The following is an 18099-nucleotide window of genomic DNA, read 5'->3' on the forward strand; positions in this document are numbered from 1 at the left end:
TTTAGTTAAATCTAGATTATACCTGCTACAGATCTGAGGCAGCATTTAAGGAGAAGATTGTTGTTGTTATTGCTGTTTTTTAAACCATAAATTACATGGACAATGTATATTATCCAGTGTCGAGGTACATATTGGACATTTAGCTTACTTGGAACTCTGATTATTTTGTGCACTGTGTATCATACTTTCATTTTGCTGGTTGAATTTTATGTGGTCCTTCTCAGAGTAAACAGTTTTTTAAAAAAAGGAAAAAAACCTGATGGTCATTAAGTGCTTACCCGAAGGATTTGCAGATGGACAGAGGCTTCTGAATAAGGGGCTGGGATGGCACTCAAGCAACATCTTGATTTCTTAAAAAATCCTGACTAAGGATTTTGGTCATTTTAATTCATGTAGGATAAAGAAACTGTGAAAGCAATGGTTTTTGAAATACTACCCAGCTCTCAGATGCTCAGAATCTGTTTCAAAGAAAGTGAACATTGGGAAGTGTGACACTTACATATTTCCTCTAAACGACATGAATCATAACCACTCAAAGGCAGTAGTCTGTCCGTGTACTCCCTGCCTTACTTTTATGCAGGGACAAACCCAAAATACTAATGAACAAACATTTCTCAAGGACCTGACTGTGAATAGGTAGAACTTGTCTCTTTCTTTCTTTCTTTCTTTCTTTCTTTCTTTCTTTCTTTCTTTCTTTCTTTCTTTCTTTTTTCTTTTTCGTATAGGTGCCAATAATCATATGATGTCCTTGATCTTTTATTTTGCCACTGATATTATATAATTATTTCTTTTTTGAAATTATTATAATAAATTGCCATCCACTTCTTTGATGTATTAGGGAAAAATAAGTTGAGATTGAAGCAAAAGAATGGGAAGAACTGTGAAAGGTTTTTCCTGGCTCTGTCACTAAATTCGTGAAACTGAAGAAACTGAAAAGGGCAGAATAGCCCTTTAAAATAAGTTTCTATTAGTGTTGATTCTATTCAGGCGACACAATTATTTGGAAAAATTCAGGAAAAGAACAATGTTGATAAAAATGATTCTTGGTTGTATTCCAAAGAAAAAGCAAGAGAGAAAGCACAACTTTAAAAACTAACAATGAAAATATAAAGCGATTTCCTCCCTGTTCCCTCTCTGTCCTCTGCTCTGCCTCCTCTCTGGACTCTCTCTCTGCTGTTTTTGCTGCTTCGTTCTTTCTCTGTGTTTTCCTTTTATTCTTGTCATATTCCATAAAGGATTTAAAGCAGCTTTCAAAACAAACATGATGTGTGTGTTCAAAAGTAAGTGTGGTAATCATGGAAAAGTGAAGATAGATACATGAGCTAGGAATGAGATTAGCTTATAAGGTGTGAGCTGTAGTATCTACTATTTTTACTAGAGAAGGTCCACAAATTTGTCGTGGAGAGTTTTAGCAGCCAGTATGAAGAAGGGAGCACTTATATTTATATGGCTCTCATCTCAATGTTTATAGAGCAAGATTTCTCAACTTTGGCATTATTGACATTGACAGATATTTCTTTGTTGTGATGTCCTGCTGCACTGTAAGATGATTAGCAACATTCCTGGCTTCCACTCAACAGACACTGGAAGCTCACCTGCCCCTTCAGTCTTGACAACCAAAAATGTCTTCAGAAATTCACAAATGGGCACCAGGGGTGGGGCGGGAGGGAAGATGGTTTAAAACACCCCCGTTAAGACTACTGCTTTAAAATAATGGTGAACAAATTATAAAATTACAAAATGTCCAGCTACTCCCGATACAACTGTGGCATTTGAAGTTTTGGAATATTTTAGCAATTTTACATGGTAGAGATTCAATACCTTTACAGATAAAAAAGTGATGTAGGTCTTAGCTGTTGCATTTCACTACGAAAATCTTTGATTCTATAAATAAAATTAGAATCTGTTTTTTTCAAAATGATTTTATTTTTTATTCACTTTTTAGATTTTGATTTTATTAACATAAAAATAAGTATGGATTAAGAGCTTATGCTGTTTTTCTGGGTTCTCATTTCCAGCTGCACTAATTACTAGCTGAATAACCTCTTTGAATTTCATATACAGAAATGCTTAATAATAGCATCTATGCCAGTGATTATTGTAAGAATCGTATGAGTTTATATAGGCAATGAGATTTGCATAGTGTCTGGATCTTAATAAGTACTCTATAATTATGAGATAATAGCAGTTATTATTATTGTCATTATTATTTATAGATAATAAAGAATAGAATTTTATAGAATAGGGCAACATATAATAATAAAACTGAAAAACATGAAATGAGATAGAAAACCTTACGGTTTTCTATCACTTTCTCTGTATATTTCCTGAATTGCATTCTGCTGTGACTCTAAGTGAATAAATGATGTTTCTACCATTCATGTTCCATAGATCAGGTTTGATTCAGTAATCCTCCTTTGTATCTTTTATAGCTATAGAGATTGCAACATGGTAGTCTTCTTTCAGATGTGAATAGTATTACCTAGTGACTAAGTTTTTGTAAGTAAATATGTAACCGGTGCTTTTCAAACCCTTACTGTCTCTTCTACCTCCATGCCTCCATAGAGAATCTTCCTAACTATTTTCGACTAGTGTGAGTAATTGCTATGTGCTTATGAATTGCTAGATTTTTCCCCCCATCTCTTGTTCTTGTCCTCCTTCCTTCCTTCCAATTGATGAGGCCTACTGGCCTTTGCTGATTATTCTGGGGTTGTCACATTTGCCAGTTGCCCTGGATTCTCTGAGGTCCATAATGAAGTAGAGAATGTGACTCTCTCCCTCTTTTAACATAAATGTTCAATTTGGTACCAAAGTATTTTACTTCAATCTCATTTTTTAACAGAATATAAAATGCATTGCCTATTTCAGTTTTTACTTATAGTTTTCTCCATTTCTTTACCCTTCCTACCCTAATAAATAGACATGAGGCTCTGGAAATATGGGCTAGGAGGATCCCAATGTCATGCCCTGTACTGTCTTCAGAATTGTGCCTCCTTCTCTGATGACTAAATCTTTTTTTGTGAACCAAGCTTGTATAATTCTCTACCCTATTTGTATTTCCACCAGCATCTCACCACATGTGCTTGGTTCCTAATACAGAAAGACTTTTTGTGGGACAGCCTCATCTGACATTTCTGAACTACAGTTTTGGACACATGTAAGGTCCAGACCTTCCTACATGTTTAAAAGTGAGTTGAATTTTGAGGGGACTATTTTCAAATTGATAGATTTTAATTCTGGCAGTAAAACAAAGCCTCTGTGGACAGTTATGCAGCAGACTACTAAAGCTGCCTTCATGTTTTGTACATTTATACAGAAATATTTGAAAGTTGAAAACAGTCTGTTTTTCAGAATACTTTGTAATCAAAAGCTTGCTAAAAATTCCAGATTATTTCTGGGGGGGGGGCAGTAAGTTGCATATTGCCACATTAATTCTAAAATACATTTATAGTCCCCTAGTCATATATATAGCATATCACTGGGGACTTCTTCCAGGATCTTGGTTAGACCTTTTTCCCTGTCATTCAGCAGATTAAATTCCTGACCTTAAAAATGGGATACAAAATTAGAATCAGCCATGCTCATTCATATGTTGTAGATATGCTTTCTTTTTCTTCTAATGACACTGATCTTCTCCACAGTTAACAATATATGCAACTCTTCAAGTTTGAAGAGATTCCTTTCAATTTTACAATTCTTTTTCTTCAAGATCAACTTACTATTGGATGCAGTATTTTTAGGTAATTGTTCAGTCTCTCAGCTTCCTCTCCCAAGATGGCATTTGGGTATCTGAAGGAGGGATGGAAATTTGATGACGTCCTTGGACACTCATGCTGTCCTCTGAATATGCAAGCTTCCATGGCAATTTCCCTAGTCCACCTTATTGTTCCTGAATCTCCAGCCTTTGAAGCAGCTCAGTTTCTCCTGATTTCACTGCAAGATGGAGTATGTTAGGATTCCCTAGTGGGGTGCTTCTGTTGCACCTTTTGTTGCCTTTTTCCACTGTCTCAGAACCCGAAGGAACAACTTTTGGTTTTTCTTCCTCTTATTATATCCTACCTATAGCCTAGGTCTGTAAGCTTTAGGTCTCATTGTCATAAGTAGAAAAACTCTCTCCTCTGAGTATCAGAGATGCAATGGTAGCATTGTCTTTATACTGTCACTAACGTAGGACTATAACCTGAGACCATCAGGCTTAGTTCTTAATATATAAAAGAATTTGGAAAAAATCCTCTTTTACTACAAAATCTGGATTTTTTTGTGTACTGATGAAAAATCCTATTTTGAATGTCAATTTCTTTACATTTATTTTATATCAATGCTAATCTTCCTTTCAGTTCACATTTCACTGCCTCCTAATGTACATGTACATGTGTGCATGGATATGTATACACACACACACACACACACACATCATGCTGAAGAATAAGTTGGTGAACAGACTTAGGAGAAGTGAATGTGGTGTACGGAAAGAACAAAAAAGATATAAGCAAATTAATTTTTTTTTCAGATTATAGTAGTTTTGGTTTTAAGAATTTGCTTTGCATATCTCAACAACTTTAGCAAGATCTTAGGAACCAGCTAGTGTAGTCAACAGGATTGCCTTCTGCTCCACTACCATTTCTTTCCCCTTTCCTGGACTAATCTAAATAATTTACATTGTTTACAATTATTTTCCATACCCAGATCCAACTCTGTGCCACTGTCCTACTCTCTCTACCTTCAACTTTCAAATGCTAGAGCACCTGTCTTACAGTTCTAAGCTCTTCTGGTCTCTACCTTTATCATCATTGTATTATCATCTCAGCTCCTTAATCCCAGTTATAGATATCCACCAAAGTCTAATCCTTCTTGCTCTTTTTCCTTTTTTATCCCCCAACCACTCAGGATCCCATTCCATGCCAGGAGCCATTAACGATTGGTGGAGTCAACCGTCCTCTCTTACCTAGAGTTTTTTTCTGCTGTCAAAGCTTTGCATTAGTTAAAATCAGAGCTTTTATATGAAGATGTCCTTCTTGATGGTATCACTCATGTAGGGAAATGTTTTTGGCAGTTTCTCCAACCAGTAAAATGGATATATCAGGATAAGAAATACTTTTTTCCATTGAGAATGGCAGGAAGTAGATTTGGACGTCTCTTCTAGTGACATAGTCAGGAGAGTTCATAAGTTGTGCAAGATTTCTTACCATTGGAGCTCTTGTTAAACTATAACATGGCAAATATATGTGTGTAGCTTTTAGTAGCTAAATAGCTAATGGTCCTGAAAAACTACTTGGAACACAATGTCTTAGGAAAATATGATTATAAATTGACTTATAAACAAGTTTTTGGGATATAACCTTGCTACATAATGAATTGTATCCTTCCCCCGATTCATATTTTGAAGCCCTAACTCCTGATGTGATTTAATTTAATAGGGTTTTTTGAGGGTAATTAAGGTTAAAGGTGGTCATATGGATGGGATCTTTAATAGAATGGTAGCTTTATAAGAAGAGGAAGAGAGAGGGGTCTCTCTCTACATGCACTTACTGAGGAAAGGCCATGTGAGGACATAGTGAAAAGGCAGCCATCTGCAAGCCAGGATGAAACCTGAAACAGAATTTTAACTAGAAACCAAATTGGCTGATACCTTCTTGGACTTCCTAGCCTCCTGAACTGGGAGAAATAAAATCTTGTTATTTAAGACTCTCAGTGTATGATATTTTGTTATGGCAGGTGAGCTAAGACAACATCTGTTAATAAATTCAGAATTAAATACAGTTACCATTTATGGAAAGATTATATCCAAAAAACTTGACCATTATTAAGTTAGTTATAAAGTAAATATACGTAAAACAGGTTGAAATAGTTCTTTAAATACATATTTTTCACGTTTAAATGTAAGTAAATAAATGGCTGTTAAATTTCATAGATCCCTAGTGAACCTGTTTAAGGATAAGCCTGAACTTTGGATGTAGTCAAAATCTCAAGTATCCATTAAGCATCTATGTGTCTAGCATTCTTTCAACCAATGATCATACCTTTTTGACAAAAGTAACCCCCATACTATATAACTCTTAGCATCTATTACATAGTGGGTACCTAACAAATGTTAGCCAAATTTAAAAAAAGTAAGTATCTTGATTAGTAGAAGTTTATACACAAATTTTGATGGCATAGACACAGAATTTTGTCTCTACAAGAATTCCAAAATCTTCTGAGTATATTCCAAAGTCAAGTAAAAAGGAATTATATGTGGAATTATATGTAGAATTATGTGTGGTTTTGAGTTACTCATTAAGTCTTTGGGATTTATTTATTTATTTTTAATTTTTTTTTAACATTTATTTATTATTGAGAAACAGAGACACAGAGCATGAGCAGGGGAGGGGCAGAGAGAGGGGGAGAGCCAGAATCCTAAGTAGGCTCCAGGCTCTGAGCTGTCAGCCCAGAGCCCGACACGGGGCTCAAACTCACAAACTGTGGGATCATGACTTGAGCCGAAGTCGGTTGCTTAACCAACTGAGCTACCCAGGCGCCCCACGTCTTTGGGATTGATTGATATGTTTTATGTTTGCTTGCTTTTACAATAATTTTAAATTTGGCTTTTAAATATTTATTTATTTTGGGGGAGAGAGAGGGAGAGGGAGAGGGAGGAAGAGAGGGAGAGAGAGAGCATGCACGCAGGGGAGGGACAGAGAGGGAATCCCAGTCAGGCTCCACAATATCAGCACAGAGCCCAACACAGGGCTCAAAGTGTTAGATCATGACCTGAGCCAAAATTCAGAGTGGATGTTTAACTGGCTAAGCCACCCAGGTGCCCCAACTTTAACTCTGATTAATGAGGACTTTCTATGGCACCTGTAGCTCTGTAATACTGACTAAAAATGATGCAGCACAATGTAAATGTTGGTTTTCATTTTAAACTTGAACAACTATCTTCCTCAAGGATATGTTTATATGAAGCTCAGATAAGTGCTTACATTGTTCAGTAAAAATAAAGCTTTTGGTTTGGAGGGCAAATGATTTGGTTCCCATGTCCATTTGATGATTCTTTAACTTTTTAGCTGGTAGTGTTTACCATGATGGTGTTGACTATGACAAAGGCTTGATGTTCTTAGAAAGCAAGAGTTATTTCAGGAGTGTAGTAGAAAGACAGGTGATGTCAGAGTCAGGGGTCTGTGTGAAGGTTTTGGGTCAGCTGAGCAGCTTCTCTAAGCCCCGGTGTGCTCATTCAATAAACACTTACTAGGCTGGTACTATGTGTAAGGCATTTTAAATGGGTTTAATAGTAGCCTAAATAGTAGTACCTAACATTTGCTTATCACTTACTCATTTAATCCTCACCAAAATCATATGTGGATGTTACTTTAAAAAGTTGGTGTGTCACAGGTAAGGGAACCAAAACGCAGAGATGTTAATTAGTTGCCCACTGTCATTCAGGTTTTAGCGGTAGCCATAACCTCACTGTGACAGTTTGATTCAGAAACCTCTCTTCACCACCACTCTGCTCTTGTTGAAAAGATCCTAATTTTTCTATTTATTTATGGTTCTCACTTATTATTTATTTATTCATTGATCTTGACAATTTAAGTTGGTAAGGATCTCATGAGAAAAGGCATGTTAAAATGCTTAGGAAACTGCTTAATGCATTGTGAATATGTGTAATTGTTATTTATTGTATTTGTTCCACGTCATTAGGTCTCTTTAATTCTTTAAAAAATATCTTTATTTTGTGTGGGATTTCCCTTCTTTGACCAATTCAAAAAGTCTTTCTACTTGCACAGTCACAAATTTTTTATTACATTTCCTGGTGCTTGAAGTAATTTATGTGTTGTAACTTTAAAGACCTCTACCATTCGTTTTTTTTTTTTTTTACATATATTAAGAAATATTTTACACATAAATATATGTAACATATATATATCTTTATAAACCACTGTTGTACTTTTCTTGTCCTTGTTATATGTTATCTTATTGGATGCATGAAAAAGAGTAAACAGTATTTGATAAAGGTAAATCAAAAATATCAGTTCATACTTTGTTTTCATAAGAATGTTCTCTTATAGAAGCAACCATGTATCTTAATGGCCTCCCCAATTTTAATAATACCAATCTTCATGAAGACCAGCTGCCAAACTGTAATAAATGTTAGAAATTTTAAGCTTCTCCTTTGAAAACCAAATTGTTCCTTGCAGTTGAATATTGTGAATGTTTTAAGTGTGAGGACCACACACTCCTTCCATTTAGTTGGAGAACCTGAACTGTGGTTGCTACTTCCTACTCACTGACTGCTACTGCTACCTGCCTAATAATTGTCTTTGGCTCCCTGTAAACCTGCAGCCAGAAAGGTATTTGAATTTTCCCCCACTAGCACTTGCAAATCCGATTTTTATGTATAGCTAAGTGCTCTTAGCTTTTACTCTATCTACTACTGGGGCCTGGTTTCTAGCAGGCCTGTAACTACGCCAGATCCGGCCTATGTAATGCTGTTTGTAATGAGAAATCTAAACAGGGAATGGCAGTGAGGCATGGCAGGAATGTGTTTCCATTGGAGAAGTCAGTATAGAGAAAAAGTATAAGCAAAGCCGTGTCCAGAAGGTCTTTTCAGCTGGCCAGGGTGGAAGACTAATGTTATTGTACATAGGTTGTTAGCCTGCCAGCCCTTCCTCACAAATTTGCTTTCTCTCTCTCTTCCCTTCTCCTCTTCTTCCCTCCCCCTCCCTCCCTTTTTCATCTATTCCTTGTCCTTCTCATTTTCCCTCTCTCGTTTCTTCGGGCTGTGCTGACTGTTTGCTCAGGTGGACAGTGACACCATTTGGAATGAGCTGCACTCGTCCGGTGCTGCACGCATGGCTGTTGGCTGTGTCATCGAGCTGGCTTCCAAAGTGGCCTCAGGAGAGCTGAAGGTGAGGTCTGGGTTGCATTAAGTGTGGGAAATCCAGAGAAGAAGCTGAAACACTGATGTTGTTGTTTGGGAATTGTGGGAGTGTGGTGTGGTAATAAAAGAAAAGGGGCGGAGGGAAGAGGGCAGAAAGATGGCCACTAAGGTGTGATAATAACTAGTCTGTAGGTAGGTAGTAGCTGGTCCTGCTCAGAAGGCCTTCCTCTCCTTGGGGAAACTGCGGTCAGGGCACTCTGGTGTGTTTTTAAGAGCATAGACATGGTGAGTAAAGCTATGGTCCAGGTTAAAAATACCCAGTATATGCATGTCTGTCATGCCCTCCTGGGATTCTCTTTTGAAGCAATTTTTAAAATATGATTACTGAATACTCTGTATAAGCTCAGAATACCACCCAGAGAGAGGGGAGGGAAGGGGGAGAAAGGTAAATACCAGACGGGAAGGATTGGGAGGAAGAAGGAAATTGTTGATTAAAAGGGTAATGATCCAGAGTATGTTTTTCCATGAAAGAACTTCAAAAATGATCTACGCTTTATTGTTCTTTTCTTTTTACAGTCTCTTCTTTTCTACATCACATGAAAAGAACAATGTCCAAACCCCAGTGTTTCCCAGTCTAAACAATTTATAAAAGCCAGAGACCTGACAGATTTTGACATTTTATTTGGTATTTTAACAGTGCTATTTAAAGGTATGCCATGTGCGTCTTGAATGCAGTTGCCCCTATAAACTTTGTTGGTGCTAACCTGGCTTTTTAATGCACTAGTTCACACACTTTGTAAGGAAATCTGAGTGGTATTTGATTTGGTATTTTTAGCAATTATAGGGATTAGGGGAAATATGATGTGAACAATATAGGCACCACAAATTTTGTTTATCTAAAATCTAATTAGGATTATTTTTCTTTTTATCTAATGAATCTTTATTCAATTACACCTGACTGTTCCACTTGTGTTAAAAAAAGGAGGATAGGAAGGTACACTTTACCATATATTATCTTCCCAGAAGTCTTTGCTGTAACTCTTTAAGAAGTCTTAAGAAGCTTTATGTGTAGTTGACATGATTAGCATCAGAACATTGATTGCTCGTCTTAGGGGATTTATGGGGCCAGTAATGTGGTGCATACTACTCATTATTTACCTCTGGTAATGAGCTATTGCAAAGAGGAAAGGAATCAGCCTTACAGAGATGTTTTGGCTGTCTCCCAGTAGCACTTTAACAATAATTCTTCCTGTTTGAGTATGTCACGTGTAGCATTGGACTAAATTGACATTTAAAAAAAATAATATTTGAAGGTCTTATTTTCAAAGGAATTCAAAAAACATACAACAGCTAAGGCATAGTACTATAATTTTTAGAAGACAGTGCTGTCGCAGACCCATTTAACAACAAAGAAAATGATTATGTTAGCATGCACAATTTCTAATTGTTTTGATTCTGTGGGAGTTTAATCAATAATTTTCAAGCATAATGCCTGCATATTACACTCAAAATCATCATTGTTAGTAGCCTTAGGAAGTACAGAATTGCCAAATGTACGTGTGAAGAGTGTTTAACAGAAACCTATTTCTCTTTTTTAGGAGGTAGTCATTTAAAATAGCCAATTACAAACAAAGTGTCAATAACATATAGCATGGACATGGTGACCACCAGCTGTACCAACACTGACTATTTATATTAAGAACAAAGATTTGTACAAATGCTTTCTTCCCCCTTGGTTGAGAAATTAGCAGGTATGGTTAAAAAAATAGAGGAGAAAAGATGAGAGAATAAGAGCCAGCCTAAAAATCAAGAAATCTTGGTCCAAGGTCTGCCACTTAAATCCTCTGTTATTGGTGGCAAATCATTTAAATTCTTTGGGCTTCAGTTTCTTGTTCTGCAAAATCATCAGGGTGGAATTTATAATGTTGAATGTTGTACGTGGTGCTGTTTGCAAATGACAATTAGATTTGATTCTCAAATATACATACTATGGCACATCAAATAATAGATATTCTAAAATTGATTTCAACTTATTTTGATGAATATTTGAGATATTGCAGCTCATTTATCTTTCTGATTGTTAAGCCCAAAGTAAAAGTCCAAGACAGGACTATAACAAAGGCACTACTGCTGACAGGTCAAGAGACTGAACCTCCTGATTGCTAATAATTTTAGGAGGCCTGTGGGAATGCAATGTGGGAAAGGTAGCAGTTACAAATGATTTGTAGCCACAGTGAAGAACTGAGGTAGAGAGCCATGTTTGAGGACCTCTAGCTAAGCAGAAATGTCACTCAGTGTCCACCTGTCTCAGCCTCCAGTATGACAGGGCTGGCCAGTGCAGTTCACACTCCTGGCTGTGGAGTCACTTCATTCAAACCTATGAAGAGAACAGAGAAGCTTATTTGAGGACACTGGTAAGTTAGCCTCTGATAAGAAAACTTCAGTGTTAATTTTTTGGTTTTCAGCATCTGCATTCAGTTCTCATATGTTCTACTAGTAAATCAATAACTCACTGAAACAAAACTGGCACATTATAATGCTCTATTTTGTGAGACTGCACTAATTTTGCTTGGAAAACAGAGAATAATTAAGAGCTTTATTTCAAATAGGGTGGGCCTGGATGGAGTACTGAACTGAGAGGTGGGAGACAGCTGGAGGTTAGGTTACTAAACTCATAGAGAATGGGGACCCAGGAGATAAGAAGTATGTATGAGAAAGGAAAATGCTGAGGACAGATTTGATTACCTGGACTATTTGCTTGATGCTGAACTTATTGTGATACCCCTTACTGTTGACAGGTTCTGTCCATTATTCACCTGAGGGTACTGATGGGCTGAAAGAATTAAGGGAATGAAAAAGGCACAGAAAGTGGGTTTCATTTTGATGCTTGAACAGACCATGTGTGGCAAACTATAGCAGTAAATTGGTGTATTTACAAAGAATGGGCATGCTCGGTGGAGTTCAGTGGAAATTATGGGGACTTTCAAGTTTTCCAGGTTTTTAACAAGATATACATGCATATCTATATGTGTAAAACACGCACACAAATGGAAATTTCTGGAATCTAGAGATGCCCAAGTTGGCCCTTTCTCAGATTGTAGTACAAAGGAACACAAATATTCTGAAAATGCTGAAATGTTAGGTGTATTGGGAACTGTAATTGGAAGAATACTTACCTGAAAATGGTTTTATTGTTCTATAGCACATTTAAGAAATTATGTCTAGAAATAGATGTATCTTTTTAAAAAAGAGTATTTTTTCAAGTTATAAATAGTTCATTACTTGGTTCAAAGAATGGTGTAAAATATCATGATGCATACCTTAAGTACATAAAAATTTTGTCAATTATACCTCAGTAAAGCTGGAAAAAAATGATTGAACACATATCAAGCTTTACTATGAGGATGAATTTTGATGCTATTTTGGCAATGCTATAATATCATCATAAAAAGTAAAAATTGTTGGGGCTTCTGGGTGGCTTAGTTGGTTAAGCATCTGACTCTTGATTGAGGCTCAGGTCATGATCCAGGGTCGTGGGTTGGAGCCCCATGTTGTGTCCATACTGAGCATGGAGCCTGCTTAAGATTCTCTCTCTCCCTTCATCCCTCTCCTAGCTTGCACACTCTCTCTCCTTAAAATAAATTAAATTAAATTAATGAAAATTGCTTTAGTTATTTGGAAATTTTTGTCAAAGAAACCCCCTGGTAGTCTGAATGGTGAATGGATTTCTTTAATGTTTAAATGGATATTGTGATGCCTTGTTGCTAATAAGACCTGCTATTTGTTGAGTACCTGCTCCAGGCTGGGCAGTTTACATGTAATTTGTCATAATTCTCATAATGACCTTTGATGGAAGTATCACCAATAGGATACCAGCTCAGAGACATCAAGTAAGTTTTTGGATCCTGTACACAGTTTAGTAAATGGCAAACCCGTAAATCTCCTGACTCTCTGTTCTTTTTCAAGTACCCTATAAGGAATTTCTTATGGAAATAACACAAATACAGAAAGAAAAAATAGGTTAAAGACATCTTTTTCAAATAGTCTATATACTCGTTTTATTATTATAAAATATTTAAAACCTACAAAAAGACAAATTACATTAATAACTTACAAACCATAATGGTAAACTATATACCTATGAACTGTTCAACTTAAAAAAAATACTTTAGTCACACTGTTAAAGTTCTCTCAGTAATTAAATGTATTAATTATAATTAATTATAATTACAATAATTATAATTAAATGTATTCCTCAGATTTCTTTCCCTCCACTTAAAATCATAAGGATTTCAGGGGCGCCTGGGTGGCACAGTCGGTTAAGCCTCCGACTTCAGCCAGGTCACGATCTCGCGGTCCGTGAGTTTGAGCCCCGCGTCGGGCTCTGGGCTGATGGCTCAGAGCCTGGAGCCTGTTTCCGATTCTGTGTCTCCCTCTCTCTCTGCCCCTCCCCCATTCATGCTCTGTCTCTCTGTGTCCCAAAAATAAATAAACGTTGAAAAAAAAAATTAAAAAAATCATAAGGATTTCTCCATATGAATTTATTTAGCTGTGATTCATTCATTTTCATTGTAAAGAAGTATTCCTTTGTACATCATAATTTGTTTATTCTGTTGGACTTTTTAATTTCCAGGTTTTTGCTCATTTGAGTAATGCTGCTATGAATATCTTTAACATGCCTGCTATTTCACTATGGCATTACAAAGAGTAAAATGGCAAGCTCCTACGCTAGAAACATAGTTAATTTCAGTAAGAAATGCAAAGTCGAATTCCAAAGTTATTTGCCACAGTGACATCAGCAAAAATTGGCAGTTTAAACCTCTGAAAACTCTTTTCTCCATAAAATCAATGATAGAACTGGCAGAATTTGTCAGGATAAATTTTTTAAGAACTCTGGAAAGCAACCAAAAGTTTGCAACAACTCAGGAAGCATGTATTCAAAACAAAACCAGCTGAATCTTGGTAAGAACAGTGAACTTTGTGGTGGTTTAATTCACCCTATTCTCATCTTACTCTTTCTAGCTCCACAGTAGCCTTAACAAATAACAGCCTGCATTTTTCAGTGAAAACCAGTAACTTGGCAGTCTCCAGAGGGTGCAGAATGGGAGCTTCTTCAAAGCCTCATTCCCTGAGAATTGTCATTATTGGGCCTGTTTGGTGCTTCAGTACCAGACTCTACTTGCAAGACCGTCTTTATCTGATTAGACTTGAAGTTCAACTGACATGAGAAGCCTTTTCCCTAGAAACAGTTGTTGAAAAATTAAGGCAATTGGTTAATAACTTCATGGCTACCTGAAGCAGTAGATAATAGTGGAGAATATGATAGAGTAACCAAAGGCTTCAAAGGAAAAACTGGGGAAGGAGATGTGCTAAGGGCTATGAAAAGCCCCATCAAATACCATGAGTCAAGAAAGCCACATGCATGATAGGACTATGTTCATACGCAGGAAAGATCTGACAAGGCCCTAAGCTCTCATTTTTCAGGCTGACTTTTCAGGCTCTGCTTAAAGAGGAAGTGAAGGCCAAGGTGAAATTATCAACTGCCTGGTTGAATATTGAAAATGTGTTCAACACCCAAACACACACATATACACACACACACATCCAGCCCCTTGAAAAAGGCTGGAGACCATTGATTTGCAAGCATTTAAGGAAATTTTTGTCCAATCATTTATTGACCACTAAATTAACCAAGCAGAAACTAAAGTACCACACTCAACATAGAATATAGATTTTATAGAATTAACTCAGAAAAGGCAATAAGCAAAACAACAGCGACATATAATCTGTGTATACATTGTTATTTTATACACACTATAGTTTTAATTCAATAAAGAAAATAAGTCTAAAAAAAAACAGTGACAAGCCCTGGGGAGGGATGAAAATTTGATTTCCAGAATTGCCACATTACATTGTTTAAAATGTCCAGTTTTCAACATAAAATTATGAGACATGCAAGGAAACAGATGAATCAACATGAATAAATAAAGAACACCAGTAAAAGTATGTATGTAAATAAATATAAATTATAGTATATTTGTATTTTTGGTTTGTAACTCTCGCTTTTCTCAGATTTAAAAGACAACTGCATAGAACAATAACCATGGATCTGTGTTGGTGGGCATACAGTGTATAAAGATGAAATTGGTGTGATAATATCAGCCCAAAGGAGAGCATGAGACATGGAGCTATGTAACAGCAAAACAAAGTTTTTTGATACTATTGAAATTTAGTTCATGTCTGAACTAGTTTGTTAAATGTTAATTATAATCCACTGGGCAACCAGTAAGAAAACAACTCAAAAATATATTAAAGAGGGGCGCCTGGGTGGCTCGGTCAGTTGAGCGTCCGACTTCGGCTCAGGTCATGATCTCACGGTCCGTGGGTTCGAGCCCCGCGTCAGGCTCTGTGCTGACATCTCGGAGCCTGGAGCCTGTGTCTCCCCCTCTCTCTGTGACCCTCCCCCATTCATGCTCTGTCTCTCTCTATCTCAAAAATAAATAAACGTTACAAAATATATAAAAGAATATAAAAGAACATATATAAAAGAAATGGCAAGGAAATTAAAATGGTGCAATATAGAGGACCTACTTAACTTAAAAGAAGTCAGTAATAGAGGAATCGAGGAACAAAAAGAGACAACACATAGAAAACAAATAGTTACTCTGCCAATTTCAGGCCCCCCACTCTTGTCTACATTTGACATTTTCAGATTTTTGAATGTTTGCCAGTCTCGTCAGTATGGTGTTACCTTTTAGTTGTCTCTATATAGATACAGACAAGTTAATACTGTTATATCCTTCTTAAACCTTTTATTGATATTAAATAATTATCTCAAGTAAGGTTCTTTGCTCTCACTTATACTTGAATAATACTAATACTGCATTGCTAGCTTTTTCCCCCCTAGCATTTGCTTCATTCATCATTTACTCTCTTTCCTATAAATAGCTCATGTCTGGATTTTGTTTTCTAATCTGACTGTATATTTTAACTGAGCAAGTCAACTCATTTTTATTTAACATGATTAGTAGCATATGCAAATGTATTTATTTCTATCGTTATATTTCGTTTTTTCCTATTTGTGTGTCCCCTTTCCTTCGCTTACCCATTGCTTTTTTTTTCAATTGAAAGTTTTTTTCTCATTCTATATTACCTCTAATTTTTAAAAATATACACATATCTATGAATTGTGTTTTAAAATTTAACCGATTTAATGGATCATAAACTTAATCACTCTCTTCCTTCTCCTATCAATACAAGTATTTTAGAATGTCTTAAAGACAATTATCCTGTCCTAACTTTTATAAGCTGTTATAGTTCAGTATTTCAGGTTTAAAAAAAATGATATCACTAATGAGACATACTGTTCTAAACCATTAGTGTTTTTTTTTTTAAAGTTTATTTATTTTGAGAGGGGGAGGGTGGAGAGGGAGAGGAGAGAAAAGAGAATCCCAGGCACGCTCCAGCACAGAGCCTAACATGGGGGTCGAACTCATGAACCGTGAGGTCATGACCTGAGCCGAAACCAAGAGTTGGACACTTAATGAACTGAGCCAGCAGGCACCCCAAACCATTAGTGTTTCTTTATACTTGTTCACATAGTGATACTTTTCCTTTTTCACCATTTATCTTTGTATCTGAGATCCCTATTCTGGGATTGTTTTCTTTATTCCAGTACATTTTTTAGAAGTTTCTTTAGTGATGGTTTCTCAGTTTTTGTTTAGCTATTGTATCTTTTTGCCCTCTTTCTTGAAAGCAGTTCAGGGTTGACTGTTTCTCTCAGCGCTTTTAAGATCCTTCATGCTCTTTCAGTTTCCAGTTTTGACATGGAAAGTATCAATTGCCAATCGGTTGGAATTCTTGTAAATATATGTCTTTTTTCCCTCTGATTACTTTTAATGTCTTCTTTTTGGCTTTGATACTCTGTATTTTGCTTACCATGTATCTAATCGTGGATTTTGCTGACTCAAATTGTTTAAATATATATATTAGCTAAACTGAACTTTAATGCAACTCCATGATGATACTTTGTGTAAGTCAACTGCATCTGACTGAAAGTTGCTGATTTTAATTACTAATTATAATATAAATGTATAAAATAAATACATATTCTAAGCATCTATTACATGCTAGGAACTACTATAAATACTGAAAATACAAAGACAAGGAAATTAGGTGCTATCAGGGAGAGCAAGGATAAATAAACAAATACCCAATGATACAAGTTCAGCTGAAGATACATGCTATGGATAAAAAATAAAGCATGAAAGAGTTTTAGAGGGAACCTGAAGGAGGGCTCTGCTAGCTTGGGTTTTCAGGAATACCTTACTGATAGGGAGAAATCTTTGCTGAATGAAATAGGGAAGAATCATGTAGATACGTGGGAAAGGAGTATTCCATACAAAGAAAAAAGCAAATACAAAATCTTTCTTGTAGGGTAGAGTAAGTTTTGACATGTTTAAGAAACTAAACTGCAAGATGGCCATGTGTCTACATCTGAATTATCTGCCAAGGTCCTCGCAGAAGTTGATGTTAGAGAGATAGTCATAGACAAAATGATGGAATGTACACACACACGTTATACAGCATACTCACATATGTGCATATGAAGGTAGCAATGAAAACTAAAAGTGTATTTCTAATAGCTTCAGGAATAAGGGTAGCGACTACATTATATACTGATTATAGATAAGGAAAGTTGCATTGCCACTTCAAATACATTTTGCCACCAGTTTGGCCTTTCTTAAAAAGTATACTCTCCATCCTGAAATGGTACAACAAGTAAAGTATAGAATGCAATATTTGTGTTGACTCTAATTTCGACCAAGTTCCCAAGCTGAGGACAATGATTATTAATTACATGCGATAGACACCATTTCAATGAATTTATTAAAATATAGCTAAATAGGCATGCAATTATCTCATCTAATCCAGTTTATATAACAAAAAGTGAGATAACAGACATGTGGTTAATGGAAGATTCTTCAAATGGACTATAAATATTTTGACTCTTATGCTCTTTTCCTGTGCTTCCCCCCCAGCCTAAGCCAAATGTGTAAGAGGTGGGGAAGAAGTCTAAGGAAATCATTTATGTCTGCAAGGGGGATGAGTGGCTTGTCAGTCCATAGCTTGATGCATGTTGAATTACAGAACTTTGTAGGATGTCTCTACACTACTACCAGGATAGGGTATGAAGACGTTCACAAGAGGGCCTGGCATAGGTATCAGGAGTTTGGGAG

The 18099-nt window shown here is 36.2% G+C and overlaps 1 protein-coding gene across 1 annotated transcript in view; it reads left to right on the forward strand.

Annotated features, from left to right (window-relative positions):
* Window positions 1-18099, forward strand: part of HDAC9 (histone deacetylase 9) — a 939997-nt gene that overhangs the window by 693873 nt on the left and 228025 nt on the right. Inside the window, exon 19 of the mRNA XM_043589049.1 lies at window positions 8781-8888. Coding sequence (XP_043444984.1) covers window positions 8781-8888 — 108 coding nt within the window. The remainder of the gene's footprint in view (window positions 1-8780; window positions 8889-18099) is intronic.

Source organism: Prionailurus bengalensis, chromosome A2 (genome assembly GCF_016509475.1).
Source record: "Prionailurus bengalensis isolate Pbe53 chromosome A2, Fcat_Pben_1.1_paternal_pri, whole genome shotgun sequence".
Classification (NCBI taxonomy): Eukaryota; Metazoa; Chordata; class Mammalia; order Carnivora; family Felidae; genus Prionailurus; species Prionailurus bengalensis.